The sequence below is a fragment of the Canis lupus genome, chromosome 5, assembly GCF_003254725.2.
Source record: "Canis lupus dingo isolate Sandy chromosome 5, ASM325472v2, whole genome shotgun sequence".
Taxonomy (NCBI): domain Eukaryota; kingdom Metazoa; phylum Chordata; class Mammalia; order Carnivora; family Canidae; genus Canis; species Canis lupus.
This window is the reverse complement of record NC_064247.1, coordinates 17,748,608-17,764,379: the sequence shown is the minus strand read 5'-3', so window position 1 is coordinate 17,764,379 and position 15,772 is coordinate 17,748,608. Positions and strand designations below refer to the sequence as shown.

At 52.5% G+C, this 15,772-nt stretch overlaps 1 protein-coding gene across 1 annotated transcript in view; it reads left to right on the top strand.

Moving 5' to 3' along the window:
• The first annotated feature begins 2,300 nt into the window (after positions 1-2,300).
• The window catches only part of LOC125755040 (uncharacterized), a 67,169-nt gene continuing 53,697 nt past the window's right edge, over positions 2,301-15,772 (top strand). The window contains exons 1-3 of the mRNA XM_049109717.1: positions 2,301-2,342; positions 2,562-2,933; positions 12,805-13,275. Coding sequence (XP_048965674.1) covers positions 2,301-2,342; positions 2,562-2,933; positions 12,805-13,275 — 885 coding nt within the window. The remainder of the gene's footprint in view (positions 2,343-2,561; positions 2,934-12,804; positions 13,276-15,772) is intronic.

The window sequence follows — 15,772 nt, the reverse complement described above, 5'->3', positions numbered from 1 at the left end:
AAGCTGAAGACCGCCTGGAGAATCTGATTTAGGCTGAATGCAAAGAGCTTCCGGAGGGTGGGCGTCATGAGACACTGGAACAGATGACTAAGAGAGGATGGGAGACCTCTTCCTTTGGAGAACCTTTGAAACAAACTCAAAACCCATTTGTTGTGTGGGAGAGGAGACACAGCTCTGTCTGGAGACAGGGGGATGGACTAGAAGATTTCTCGGAGTCCAGGGAGACTATGGTTAGATCCACCCATGTGGATGTATGTCCGGTGTCAACTTGCCTGCCATGCACGGCCATGCCAACAGATATACTTGGTGTCGCCCTCCTTCCTTCCCTCCTTCCATAGAGAGTCTACACAGATCAGTGGGTCCAACCATCCCCTTCAGAGTGAACTGGAGCTCTGTTGCATTTGGCTACTTGTGCCCTTTCCCTTCTCTGTGCAGATGCAGAGCCTCTCCCGTCTCTGGGGGAGCTTCCCTCCGGGCAGCGTCGTTGCCATTCCGGCCAGAGCCTAGAGCTCAGCCCTCTGGAGGGGCACAGGGCAGCGTTCTGGCAAGCAAGCATGTCAGAGCAGCTCTGGCGTTTCCCTAGAACAATTCAAATTGCTTTTTTTACACCTCACTGCACTATGCCAACCCTGATTCACATTATTTGTGCACTCGCTAAGTGTACATTATCTGATCCGTCACCCTGTAAAACGCTGCAAGAGGAATCCGTGGCTCCTGTCTGCTGCTGACTGTGGGTCAGGCACAGAAGTCTCTGTACAAATATTTTTGCAAAATGGGAAGGAAGGACTAAACCCAATGCCACCACCAACAATAGCCCACCATGACCGTGGGCTGGGAGAGAACGTTCATGCCTCCTGCCCCAGTTACTCAGACTCTCCTGGAAAAGACAGCTCAACCAGAAAGCTCCAGCACCCTTTCTTCCCATGGCCTCCTTTCGGTGTCACATTATTTAACAGGAAGAGACAAGCAGGAGGGGAAATAAGTCTTTGAACCTAGCTATGCAGATTTCCTCTGACTGGAGCTAACAGTCTGGAGAGAGCTGAAGGCAAGAGGTAGCTTGGTAGGGAGCGTGAATGAGGAAGAGCAAGAGGGACGATACTCTCTGTCTTGTGACTACCTCAGCTTCTCTGGGGGTGAATCAGGCTTCCTGTCCATCTCAGCCCAAAGTACTTTGAAAATTGATCAAAGACCCTGGAATCCTTCCATCTGAGGTCATCTGGTAGCTTAGCTAACTGACTATCGGGTTCCTCTACCAATCCCTTGAGATAACTTATTTCTAGAAAACCCAAGTCTCATTAGAAAACGAATGGATTCCTACCTTTGACCAGATCATTCCACCCTTCCCTCTCCTATAATCTGGGTAAATGGGATGCTTTTTTTTTGCCCTTGAAGATACCTCCCTGTCCCAACTGATCACCGGAACTTTGACAATCCATCCCATGGCAGATCAGGGTCTTCTTTCTAAATGGGAATAGCCAGGACTTCCTTGCCATAGCTTGGATGGGAGCCCCTGTGCAAATCTGAAACCGGGTCCCTCTCTTTCTCTGAAGGGAGAACTTCAGGTTCACCATGTATTCAAGACGAGTGACTTTCTTTGTGAGATCCAGGTTTCCCGCACCATCTGAGCTCAGAGCTTAACTCACCGCATGCCTGTGGAGAGCACCCAGGGCCCGTGGGATGGAGTAAGGAGAACAAGAGAAAGACCTGGTCCCTGCCCTGGGGTTGCTTATGATCTGGTCGGATTGACAAATAGCTATCTTTCCCAGCTGTTCCTGATTTGGCTCCAGCCCCAGGGCTCCTGAAAGGCAATTGTGCAGCCGTGAAGCCCAGGGGTCGCCCAGCCGAGAACCACATTTCCTTTCTTTTGGCAGGAGCCAGCAGCTTCCACAAGGGAGCTCACATCTCAGTGAAAACAAGAAATCTGATGCCTCCCTGACAACTCATTTTCTCAACCTTCATTCTGGGGAAAGGCAACTTTGTGTTTCAGCTGCCATATTGTAGCCGCAACCCCTGATGCACCATCAATTAAAAACAGCAATAATTATGCATGGGGAAAAAAAGCCACAGATAATAGGCTTCCATTAGATTAAGTAGTTATATGAATAAAAAAAATAAAACCTATACTTCGGCTAATTAAACCCACTCACCATCTGATTAAGATGTGTTGTGAGACCATGGAAAAGAACCAACCACTAACTGTAAGTAATCCGGCACAGATGGGAATTAATAGTATATTCCCTGGCATAGAGATAATGGATCTTCGAAGAGGTTAATCAGAATCATTAATAAGCATTGACAGGATGGACGGTACCAAACAGCTGGTGCCTAATGATGGGGTCAGGGTGGGTGGTGCTCCTGAGAAGAATGGCTTCTCAGTTCCTCCCACGCCCCCTACTGAGATCAGGTGCTGGGGAGGGAGAGACATGCTGACCCCTTGAGATGCCATCAGCTTGGAGGTTCTACTACGGTCCTGCACCTGCTGCCTGGCCTTAAGTGAGTGGAAGAGGAATTACGACTCGACCAAGAGCCTGGTGTCAGGACTCAGTTGCCCACCCTTGCAGGGGTCTCTGGGCCAGACCCTAGTGCATCAAGGAGGACGCAAAGCAGGGGGCACCCCTGGAAGGCAGCAGCCCCCTGCCCAGAGCCACGCTCTTCTGGGGCTTGCCTGGGTCAGACTGGGGAGTGGGCCCCTCGCTGGCCAAAGGCACCAGAGCCTGACCTGGATGACAATAGCCCAAGGCCGCTGTTTTGGGGACTGGGAATCCAAGACAGACCCTAGAAGCAGCTGTGGGGAGCAAGAGGAGCGCATGTGCCTCGTGAGGACTGCAGCGGGGAGCCGAGGGGCAGGAGGTGGCCGCGGAGACCTCTCTCGGAGTGTGTCCAGTGCCCATTTAGCAGCTACTCTGGAGCCTTCCCTGGCCTTCGGAGCAGCTGTGAGGAGAGCGCCAGGGCCTTGCCTTCTAATTACCACTAATTGAGTAAATGCTGAGATGATCTCTCTCTCTCTCCCTTCCCCCTCCCTCCTTCCCCCCATGAAAGCAAGAGAGAGATCCAGAGAGGTCAGAAAGAGACTTTTCCAAATGGAGACAGGCAGGGATGACACGGAGTGAATACCAAGCAGCCACCGCCCCAGGGAAGGGAGAGAGCACCAGAGAGGAATGGGGCTCTGGAGAGTGGGGCCAGCTTCTGGGGTGGGGGGGGGCTGACCGCCTCTCTAGGGAGAAATGGGGCAAGGCATGGGGGCTGAGCTCTCTCTCTCTCTCCCCCTCTCTCCCTCTCTCTCTCCCTCAGCCTGGCTTCCTCTCCCCTGCCCCGTGGAGCAGCAGTGATATCTCGGGCAGGTGGGAAGTGATTTGATCCGTCTTGGGTGAGGGTCTTGCTCCTTTAAAAATCCTCCACTCCATGAACTCCAGCTTTCCAGGGTTGGTTATTCTGGCGGTGTGGACGGGAGAGGGTAGGGGCCTAGCCTGCTCAGGCTTTGTGCAGGGTCAAAAAGTGCACTGTGATCACTAATGGAGAGCCTCGGGGCAAAACGGTAGACACTTTTCCCTTCCCTGAGGCTGTGGGTGAAGCAGGCCAAGAAGCTCAGCATTTTTAAGTTTGAGGCAAGAAGTTAGTTTCAGAAAAGATGTTGTGGTTTGTCTTCGTTTTTCTTTGTAACAGGGATCCCTTCTTCATCTTCCCCGCAGGTTTGTAAAGCCGGGAGGCAAAAGAGGGGCTTTACACCCATTTTACAGAAGGAAAAACTGAGGTCATGAGTGCCATGGCTGGGTAGCTGTTCATTTCTACTTCAGAGCCAAGACAAGAGTGCCAAGTGTTCTCAAGTTCCAAGACAATCCACTAATAATCCAGAGCGTTGAGAAAAATGTTGCTTTCGTTTTAAGTGATGCAAAGAAATTATGCTTGTTTAAAAAAATAATTATTCAAATAGTACAGAAGGGTTTAAAGTAGAAAGTAAAAGTCCCCCAAGCCCACTCTTTCATCTCCTAGGTCCCATTAGTTATTTTTTCAGAAATTTCCCTTGCAAGATAAACAAGCATGTTTATCTACATATTTTCCTCTTTTCCGCAAATTAAAAAGAATACTTGAACAGTGTCGTACGACTTTATTTTTCCATCTGTCTATTCTAATTTATTACTTTACAGTTTTCAAAGCACCTTCACTGTCACATGAATCTATCAGAGTAAGTGGGACAAGCATCAAGCATGATTGTCCCGGGTTTTGAGACAAAGCCACAGATTCAGAGATTGAGTCATCTGCCTGCTGTTGGGTGGCTGCTTATTGTTGAGGGCAGAATTGAACTCAGTTGTTCTGGACTAACGTCCAGTGTTCTTGCCACGATAACAACAGCAGCACGGACTGATACGGGGCTTCAAAATAATGATAGGGAACACTCACGGAACCCTCACCAGGTGCCAGAGACTTCTCTACGTTCACGGCATCTATTACCTTGTTGATGCTCCGTGACATACGGGATAAGCATGATTACTATCCTCAGTTTACAAATGAGGAAACCAAGTCACGGAGAGCTTAAGTAACTTGCCCAGGATTGCACCTCCAGGAACTAGCGTGCTGGGGTCCAGATCCGAGGTTGCTCCCAGGGTCTGTATCTTTCACTTCCACAGCACACCGCCACTTTGTGCTAGATGCTCTTTACATATGGAAGCTCATATAATCCTCACAACAACCTTGTACCAATTATTAATAACAACATTGGGCCATTGGGTATTTTCCAAAGTTCCGAGCTCAGAAATAGCACATCTCCCAACAGTGCTGGGAAACTTCTCGGGCTGTATGACTACCTGGAAACCAAACAACATCAATTAGTGGCCCAAAGAAACATCCAAGCAGATCTTAGCTGGAGACCCTAACAGTTATAGCAACTATCATTGATTGAGTGCTTGCTCCACACCAGGTCCATATGAGGGGCTTTCCATACTTCTTTATTTCATTTTATAACAGCCTCATGGTGGAAGGATTGTCATCCTCATATTACAGATGAAAAATCTAAGTTTCAGAGGGATTAAATAAGTTTCCCAAAGACACACAGTCAGTAGAAGAGCTGAGATTGGACCCAAGCCTATCCGATCTTGAAGACTGACTTTGTTCCTTCCCACCTTTATCTTGTGTTCTAGAGTGACTAGGGGCAGTATCTTCTTTCTTTGCCATTCCAAGGCTTGGGGCAGCCCCAGTTACCGGCCCATGGCCAGACCATCTTTTATACCAAAGAACAATGGGGTCCCGCCATAGAGTCAATCTGCTCCCAACAATCCTGGAAAAGCCGTCCCCCCAAGCTATTTACAGATGTAGGCTGGTTTGGCTGGACACATCGCCAGGGTCTGAGTATCTTGCTTGCCCTTTGAACCCTTACAGCATTTGGGATGCATCTCCTGCCACCCTGCTCTCTATTACAGGTAATTGGGTCCCTGGCATCTGCCCTCTTAGACTATAGGCTCTGCAGCTCATCCCAAAATATGCAGGCAAGAGCATGCAAATAATCGGTGTTCAATTAAATGAGCCCTCCAAGTACCACAGTGACCTGAACTTCCAAGGTTAGACTTTTCTGGCAAGAGCGCTGCATGGAAACATTCTTCATGAAGAGCCTGGGTTTGAGGTTCCATGTCCAATGTCCTTCCTCCAGAGGAGAAGAGAGACTTCATGTGGGCTCTCCCCTGGTGCTCCTGGATGGGAGGCTCGCCTGGTTCCCACCGTGTGGACTGCCAGCACCCTGGCCTCCCTTACTGCGGGTGGCAGAGGCTATGCGTAAGGAAGGCCCCAGTAAGAATTCATGGGTTCGGGCCAAGGAATCTGGTATCATTTTGGTTTCCCAGCATTCTCAGGGGCCAAAGGTTGGAGGCGTGCGAAGCAAGGCAGCCCAGAGATGCAAAGCCTGCAAGTTGATGAGCAGCTGTACTTTTTTGTGTGCGAATCAAGGAACAGAACTGTGTATGTGTGTGTGTGTGTGGCAAACACTGTTCGTGCGCCAGAGGCCAGACGCAGCATTTCACTGGTTATAGTGGGGAATGAGTCGTAATCCCAGCTTGGGTTTGCTGAATGCTAGGGGATGAACTGAGACCCCATGTTCGGGAGCTGCAGGGGAGGGGCAGGCTGTTACACGCCATCGGGGGCCTTTAGAGAACATCCGAGGTCTCCCCTCGGCTGTTCTGCCCTCTGGGGAGCCTTCCTGGTCATTCCCCTTTCTGTGTCTGAATTTCCCCACTCTAAGTACTTCCTACAGGTGGCATCATACACGGTTTGTCCTTATTTCCCTGAGCATAATAATATCCTCACTGTTCATCCATGTAACCTGTCCCAGAATTCCCATCTTTTTAAAGGCTGAGTACTATTCCATTGTGTGGGTATATCGTATCGTATTCCATTTTCCATTCACCTGTTGATGGGCACACAAGATAAGTTTCAAGCTCCATCATAATATAGTTTTCTTCCCCTTCCGCACAGCCAGTCCCTCCCCCGCTCCCGTGTCTACGCATTCAGCAAGACTGGTGGAGCATTGACGGTGTACAGGGACCTCCGACAAGCCTTGTCAATTCTGAGCGAGGCTGGAGAGGACCCCTGCTCTCCAAATGCTTACAGATTTAGCAAAGAGCTAGTTTTTCAAGAAATGAAGGCTGCGTAGAGGGGGAGGGCTTGGCTTCTCTGGTGGGAGAGGCAGGGGTGTGGATCAGGAAAGGCTTCACAGAGGAGGCAACCTTGGAGCTGTGTCTTGATGAATGAGTCGGTGATTGGCAGGCAAACAGGCTGGGAAGGCATTCCAGGTAGGGGGCAGTGCGGGTGTGAGGGAGCAGCGTGGGGTGGAACCCCCGCCTCCCTGGGGTCTGTGAGGCTGTAGGGGGTGCCAGGGACTGGGGGTGCAGTGCAGGGGAACAGGGCACAGGGACAGATGGAGCTTCAGGGGCAGGAGGGGGCTTGCTCACTACACAGAGGGTTTAGGGTGGTATAAAAGAGCCAAGTCTGGAAAAGCCTCATTGGGAAGCTTCCAGGGAAGGAGTTTAATCCACGTTCAACATTCTCCGTGGGATGGGATGCTATTTCGGGAGGTAGGGTGTTGGACAAAATGAATGTCAAAGTTATTACTACTTTTGAACTTAGTGATTCAAAGATGCAGGATCCCTGGGGCCCACGTGAGGAGATGCTGGAAGTGCCAGGGTGTTCAGTGGGGGCTGGCGTTGGCATTCGGTCAGTAGGGAATACTGCCCACCTACGTCCTTGAAAAACCACGAGCTTGAAAGTGTCGGGACACTTTGGGCCAAAGTAGCTAAAAAAGTGAACCCTATCTTCTACCTATGGAGGAAGCAAGAGCCCCACGGAGTCTCAGACGTCGCCAACCTGAACAGGTAAGGAGCAAGCTGAGACTATCTGAAACTCACCCAAGAGAAGGGAAGAAGACCTGATTCAGATCCTGGTTTGCTTGGTCACTGGCTGCGTGACGCGGGAAAAGCTGCTTGATTTCTCTGAACCTGTTTCCTCATCTGTAAATAGGCACCTCATCCACTCTGCTCATTTTTTCATTAAAAATACAGGAATGATTTCGAATAATGATCCGAATAAATAAGAGGATGCAGGTGATTACAGGGAGGAGGTGGCACTGCCATCACTTCAAGCCACACCCGGGTCTGATGCCGACAAGAGATCTGCACTGGAGATGACAGGCAGGGGGTGGCTTGCAGAGCACAAGAGGGAGGAATCTGTAGGAAAACGAAGGAGGGCTCCAGGGGCACAGACATGGGTGAGAAATCCCCAGCACGTGGGAGCTGGCAGCAGAAATTTACGTGGTGGTGACTTGAGGACGTCCTGCCAATGGAGCCAGACTCAGACCTCATGACAGGACACGGCCTGGGACCTGTCTCTGCGGGCAGAAGTCCCGCAGGGCATTGAGAGTCAGTGCCAGGCCAGGCCATCCTAGGAGCAGAGGATCAGATCCGAGTTCAGGAAGGGAAGCTGGAGGTGGAGTCCTGGCCCTGCCCCCGGATGGTCCACACCACCTCTCCATCCAGGGTTCCTCGTCTGCGAATCTCAAGTGGTACCTGCTCTACCTGGTGGGCATTAATGTCAAAATGCTCTTTAAACTGCAGAGAGCTGAAGAAATGACTGCTTCTGGTCCTGCCCTCCCCACCCAGGCAGCTAAAAGATGGTGCTGTCTTCCCAAAAATACTTGCAGCTGTTGTCATCAGTTCTCGGTCTACAGGGCCCCCCCATCTGCCCAAGACACTTTGCTGTTCGCCAGCTTTGGCTGCCCAGCTTGCCTATAAAAACTAAGAAGATGTTATGAAACCTGCCGTAAGGTTTTATGAGCCCTCTTTCCTTCCCAGGGACCAATCTCGGTGCTGTGAGTCACAGCAGATTCCATGTGAGGGGCTCAGAGCGTGGGGCCGGCAGGAGGAAGCAGCGCAGATGGGCAGATGGGACGGGGACAGGGGGCTTGGTGGAGCGTGCTGCCTCAAGTGGGCTCTGGCTCCAGGTGACCTTGGCTGACACTCCTGCCACCTTGGTTGGGCCATCCAGTCTAGCCCAGGGGAGAGGGAGGAAAAAGAAAAAAAAAAGAGAGAGAGAGAGAGAGAGAGAGAGGTGGGGAGCGAGGGATAGCCGTGCAATGCCAAAGAGTGGAATCAAACAGGCCTTGGTGCGCAGCTCACCTCCTGCACGTTCTGGTGTGTGACAAGGCAGCTCACTTAATCTCTCCGAGCCTTAATTTTATCATCTGTCCAATGGGAATAATGATAGTACCAAGCTCCTGGGGTTGTTCAGCTGAGATAAATGGGGTAGGGTGATCAATATGTGTCAAACATTATTATTTTTTGCACAGTGTTTAGCAAAGTAGCGAGTGTCCAATAAATCTTTTCTAAATGGGTAAGTGAAAGAAAGAATAAACACAGCCACAAAATAGAACCTTTGAAGAAGAGGAGCAAGAGAAAGGGAAGAGGTCTCACCTGAAACCTTAATCAGCTCCTGCTTCCGTTTCCCCCGCCCGCAGACGGAGGGGCTGAGATCCGCTGGGCTTCAAGCTCTCTCTCAGCTCCCCTGCTTGAGGCCTCTTGATTCTTTTCCTTACGCCCTTCCTTCGTCCATTATTTATTGAGCACCTACCATGTGCTAAGTACTGTTCCAGTCACTGTGCACAAAACACAGGAAGCCCCTACCCCTCCCCCCCTTTTAAGATTTTATTTATTTAATCATGAGAGATACAGAGAGAGAGAGAGAGAGAGGCAGAGACACAGGCAGAGGGAGAAGCAGGCCCCATGCAGGGAGCCCGACATGGGACTCGATCCCGGGACTCCAGGATCACGCCCTGGGCCAAAGGCAGGCGCTAAACCGCTGAGCCACCCAGGGATCTCAGTCCCCGCCCTTTTGACACTTGTGGTCTGTTGGTAGCAAAAGGGAAACTCCACAAAACATAATGAATAACCAAGTTATATAATGCACTAGGTGTCATTAAGCGCCAGGGGGAACTGGAGAGGAGGGTGAGGGGGTGGCGAATGCTGGAGAGGGTATTATAGTGCCAAGCGGGGAGGTCAGGGGAGGTCTCCATTGCTGCCTTGACATGACCCCTTTGAGGCAAAGACTTAAAGGAGGTGAAGGAGTGAGTTATGCTGATATCTGGGAAAGTCCAGGTAGAGGGAAAGCCAGTATAAAGGCCCTGGGGCAGGAGATTATCTGGCATGGCTAGAAGAACAGTAAAGAGTACCAACCCCATCTTCCCTGAAAAAGAGAGCAGAAGACAAAGTGCATCCCCCTTAGTTGACCAGGAGATGACTCCAGCTGTGCTCCACCACCTGTCTTCCCAGCCTGTGCCCCACCCCCCCATTCCTCTGGTTCCCAGTCTCTCTGTGTCCTGTCCTGGCCAAATCTCTCCTGCCTGAGAGCAGATGGGGTTGAGGAAATTTCTTTTTGAATTAGATAATTCAAATATTATCCATTTCTCACCCGGACAGCAATGAAACACGAAACCTTTGTTTGGGCGGGAAGGATGGAGGAGCAGCTGCCGACCATGCATCTTCACCTGGAAGAAAGAGGTGGGCGGGGAGGGCGGCCAGGGCTGGGCGAAAGCAAGGACGATGAGCCACTCTGGCAGGGCTAAGTGACAGAGCCGGCTCCTAGTTGATTCTGCCTTGTAGGGGGAAGAGCACTGGACTGGGAGTCAGGACACCAGGTTCCAGCCGTGACCCCGCCCTCAGCATGCTGTGACACCTGCCCGAGGCGGTTCCCTCGCAGTCTCTCCGCTATGATTTCAGGCTGTTTGATGTGGAGACGTCTAATGTTCTCCAAGCTTAGCAGCTGTGGGGCCCCTCCAGCTCAAGACCACAAACTGCTAACAGGGTAACTCCCATCCATCCTTACGCCTCAGCATTCGTGTCCCCGGGATGCTTGATGGGTCAGTGTAGGCCTTGGTCTCAGGGGAAAGGGCTTGCTCACAGCCCGGCCTTGGCCAGGCACGCCTTTCTCAGGAGAAAGCCTGGACTTGAGCCCTTGGCCTGTTCTGGTCTCACAAGCCCGCTTGACCGCAGACTGACACCTCAGCCCACAGGACTTTCTATCGGTTGATGGGAAAACTGTTTACTTTTCATTGACTTTTCCTAAGCGGGCTGTGTGCAGGGGGAGAGGCTGCTGGGAGCTGGGTAGATGGGTGGACCGGGCGCCGTCAGCCTGTCCCTCAGAGGGGGTCTCTTCTCTTCCTCACTAGTCCTCAGGTCAAAGCCATGCCCCCACAACGCCCCCGGCCCCCAGTCCTAGAAGTGTCCAGGCTCACTCTGGCCTCACTTGGAGGCCACCTGCCCTAATAAAGGGCACCTATGCTTCTGCATGCGTCCCCACGCGCCTCCGGAGTGAGGCCCTGCTGGCTGCATGCAAGGCCTAGTAATTGCCCTGGGATTGATCTGTGGATGGTAATTCCGAGGCAGCCATCCGTGCTCCATGGGGGAGCGAGTGGTGAGGATGGGGTGATTATGGAAGAATGGCCTAGACTGCCAAGAAGTCTCCGGGAACTTGCAGTGGCCCTCAACCCTGCGCAGCAGTGCCGAGGCGCTTGGGGATGGAGCCTCTGAACCTCCACACTCCCCGGGCAGCAGAGGGTGGGGAATAAGAGGAAGGGTCTCACTCCTTAGGCTGATTGGTTGACGAAGTGGGGAGGGGGAGACAGGAAGTGGACTTTTCATCCAAGACCTGCCGATGCCTTTTCCCATCAAGGGGTTGAGGTCCTGTTGGTGACCTGAAAGTGATATTTCAGGCTAGTGTGCCAAGTTAAGTTCCCTCCTGTGGGAAAGCAGCTCTAGATGCCTGGGCCACATCCAAGTGGAGACAGTACCTGAGCCATTGACTTAAGAACATAGTGAGTGTATCCGATCACTGTGCTGTGCACCTAAAACTAATATAACATTGTGTGTTGGACAGCCCGGGTGGCTCAGCAGTTTAGCGCCACCTTCAGCCCAGGGTGTGGTCCTGGAGACCCGGGATCAAGTCCCACGTCAGGCTTCCTGCACGGAGCCTGCTTCTCCCTCTGCCTGTGTCTCTGCCTCTCTCTCTCTCTGTGTCTCATGAATAAATAAATAAAATCTTAAAAAAAATTGTATGTCAACTCTACTTCAATTAAAAAAAAAAGATGACAACACCCTCTCCCCATATTGTTGGGTATCCACTAGGGCCTTTGCACCTGTTTTCTTTCCCTGATTTATAGGGTCCGGCACAAAAAAAAAAAAAAAAAAAAAAAAAAAGTGAATGAAACGAGGAAATGAAAGGTGGCTTCAACACCTTACTTGTATGTCCTCAGTCTCATGCAAGAGAAATCCCTGAAGCCCTGGCGGGTCTCCCCAAGAAAGGCTCTGAGATGAGATACGGTGGGAAGACGCTGGGCTTGGGGCCTTAGGTGTTCCAGTGACAGCTTGTGCCCCGCCCCCCCCCCCCCCCCCCCCCCGGGGAGTTCTTGGCCTTGTCTGAGTCTTGGTTAGCCCCTTCGAAAATGGGGATTCCCACCAACAGGATAGGTGAGAGAATCCTGTGAGAAAGCAGATGGGAAAATGCTTTATTAACCATAAAGTGCTCATGAAAGTTAGCTATTGCTGCTGTGTTCCCTTGTAGCAGTCACCAATGAGAAGCATTTCAAATCAAGATTTCTAATACAAACTAGGGTTTTCTACCTGGGTCATAGAAGCCCACCACAATTTCCGTCCCCAAAAGGCAATAGGGCTGCTAGGGCTTGGATAGCTAGCTCTCGGCTCTCTTGCAGGCATCCACCCTCACTCTCCTCCACACCTGCCAGCTCTAAGACCTTGGATAGTGACCTAATCTCTATGGGTCTCATCTTCCCTAAGCTTTGCTAGCGCTGACATTATTCGCTGGAAGACGGACTCCACTTATCTTCTGTGATCTCTCTCCACCCCTGCATTTCTTTCCCATCCTGCCCGGAAACTTTTTCTCCTCTTCCCTGGGGAATGTACTTTTGCCTTCCGGGATCTTCTCTTTGCTACCCCCCATCCACACACCCCCCTTTTCTCTTTGGTCTTCCCAGGTTTGGACAAGAGAGATCTGTGTCCTTCCTCAAGAGATGTCCCTGCGAGTTCTTCAAGTGGCTGGGAAGGGAAAAGGATCTCATGTATTTTTGGTACCAGAGATAATCAGATAATTGTGCAATTAGCAGTAATTTTATCGCTCCTGTAATTTCCTTTTAACAAGAGCCCCCTTAAAAAAAAATAAGAGGGATTTCTTCCTTTTATTTTTTTTTTTCCCCTTGTGTTGTTTTGTCTGGAGTGTCTGTCATCAGGAGTTTGGTGGGACACCCACGCGCTCTGCTAGGAAGCGGGAGAGAAGGGGAAAGATGCGGGAGCAGCCCTCCGGGGGGGGGGGAGAGAATCTGCGGTGGGCGCAGGCCGGGGGAGCGGGCCCGGCGGGCGGGAGGGGGCTCCTCTGGTCCCCAGGGACCGTCTCCCGTCTCTGCACGCCTGTCTCCCCGCGGTGACCCTGCGCTGGGAGGGATGCTCGGGGAAGCCTCCAGAGGCCGGAGGGTGCAGCGGGGCTCACGCGGGACTCGGTGAGCAGGAGGGGGCACCCGCCGCCCTCCTCCCGCCTCGTGGGCTGGGACACAGCGGAGGCCGACACCCCTCGGGTCTCGTGCCAGGTGATTACCCAGCGCACCCCCGGCGATTTCCTCTCCTCCCCCGGGCAGTGCCTGCGGCGCGTTCCCTGATTCGGCCCGGGCTGCGCAGTCGGCGCCGGGCAACCTGCGGGGGCCGCGTCTTCGTGCGCAGGTGCCTGGGACCCTGCAAGGTAAGCGCTCGCCGCCCGCGTCCCCCGCCCCGGGTGCGCACCGCGAGCCCGCGGACCCCCCCCCCCTACCCCCACCCCGCGTCCCGGGCCCCACGCTGGGTCCGCCGGAGCCGGGGGCTGCGGGGCGCCGCGCCGGGCCAGGGGGAGGGGGAGGGGGAGGAGGGGGAGGAGGGAAGGGGAGGGGGAAGGAGGGAAGGGGAGGGGGCGAGCTCCGGTGCGCGGAGCTCAGACCGCAGCCGCTCTGCGTGCGCTCCCGGGGCCCGGCGTGGAGAGGCTGGCGGGGACCGGGGCGACTTGTGGCAGGAAAGGGGCCACCTCGCCACGGCCCCAGGAGGAGGAGGAGGAGGAGGAGGAGGAGGAGGAGGAGGAGGAGGAGGCCTTCGCGGGACATGGGACCCTCCCGTCCCTTCCCTCCGGTGGAGAGGCGCCTCATTGATGAGCCTTGTCATCATCCTTCAAGTGTAATTTTTTTAAATTGCAAAAATCTTACAGAGCTATTAACCTCAAAAGAGTTTAACATATGGCAGACCGAGTCTCCCTCTTACCCTAATTATAAGGCTTGCAGTAATGGGGCTGTCTTTTAAGTTACAGCTGCTGCGCTTTTGGCTTTCGCTAACATTACATCCTATTAAAGAGCTACATTAAATGCATGCAAATTGCCGGAGCGACCGCGCTCTCCCGACCAATGAGGGGGACGGATTGCAGCCCAGGCGGCGATATCGAGGGTCAGACTCACCCTGCTGCGAGCGCCATATGATCTATCAATCAAACTCCTCTCATTAATTAACTAATTCATTAAATATCTTTATATATGAAGGCCCGGCCAGGCGGAACATTGTGTTGACAGGGACGTCCCGTCAGCACTTAGCCCAACGTGCGCCCCTCCCCTCCCGCACAAATCACCAGATGACTAAGAGAGGTCAACTTCACAGAGTCTGCAGGGATCCCACCCCCTGGTGCCCTCCTTGGGCCTCTCTCTGTCTGATGCCCCCGTGTCCCACCTTCTCGTTGTGCACCTGTCCTGCACTCACCAGGCCATGGTTGTCATGAGCGCTCTATGGGTCTGGTGCCTCATCTTCTCTGATCCCCATAGGGGCCCGGGACTGGACCGGCTCTTGCTCATTTCTTACCCCCAGTGCCTAGCACAGAGCCTAACACATGGTAGGTATCCCCAGTGTTTGTGAAATGAAGGAAGACATGCTGTAATGAGTGTTTCCCTCTCTCCAGTACCCCCAAGGAGGCACCTACCTGGCCCTACCAGGTAGGTACCTACCAGGCCCTCCCTTGCAATGCTCTTTGGGTAGACTGGTCACTCTAGGGAGGAGAGGATGGTGAGTGAGCCGGTGGCATCTGTAGAGAGGGGTCGGGGAAGAGAGGAACTCCTGAAGTTCAGAGCTGGTAAGCCATGTAGCCACAATTCACAGCTTCTGAAGCAAACCCTTACCGGAAGAATGAATGTATGCCATTCTATGAACAGCAGAGACGGTTTAGAACCAATAGTGGGCTTGGAATGAATAGTGGGCTTCCTTAGTTCTTTCTACAGACACACACACTTATGTGTATGGGTATATCTATTTGCTGTGTATACATACATAAATGCATATGTATTTCTGTGGAGCAACTGTTACAGAATCATTCTTTTCCTGTATTTATCTCATTCAATATTGACAACTTGGCCAGGTGGTTTTTACTTCCAGGCTACAGGAGAAGAAACAGAGGCTCAGAAAGCACAAGTAACTCATCCAAGGTCAAGCAGCAGAGCCCAAATTCAGACGTGGGCTTGCTGGATCCAGGACCAGTGCCCACTGGTGTGTCATCAGCACGTCAGAAAATGCCTCGGGGTGGGGTGGGGGGGGGATCAGTGGATGCGCTGCTCTCCTGGGGGCCTGCTGTTCCCCTTTGTCCACACAGTTGTCTTTCTCTCCTTGCATTGCAGCAGTCTCTGCACCACTGCCTTCTCTGCCGGGCTGGTAGGTTTTTGCTCTGTTTGGGAAGATGGATGTCACAGCACACCCTGTGATCAAGGCTGCTGGCTCTTGACTGACTCGGAATGATTTTCCATATAGGACACCTAGGGCGGAGAGAGCAGGCTGTCTTATAGCAGTGTGTTTGCAAGGATCTGTGCCCTGAGCCATTGGGTACAAGGAATGGGGATGGGATGGGCACCCCCAGGCCGGCTCCTTGGAGAACACTCCCCAAGCGGGCTCTGGCCCCTGTCAGAAAGGGCAGTGGCAGGTGAGGGCTGCAGGGTCAAAATCATAAGGGTCTGTACAGGCGTTAGCTTTAAGTCCTGCTATTCAGCTCATGCAAGTTCCCAACCCACCCAAATGAAATGAGATGTGCAGGCAAACTTCCAAACCCTAGAAATACCAGGGGGAAAACACATGCCCAGATCTTTTATGCTCCTCTCTCCCCGTCTCTCTCCATCTCACTCTCTTGCCCTTCTGAGACATGGGGCTAATGGACTTTAGCTGTTAGCGCCTGTGAGGTTGGGCAC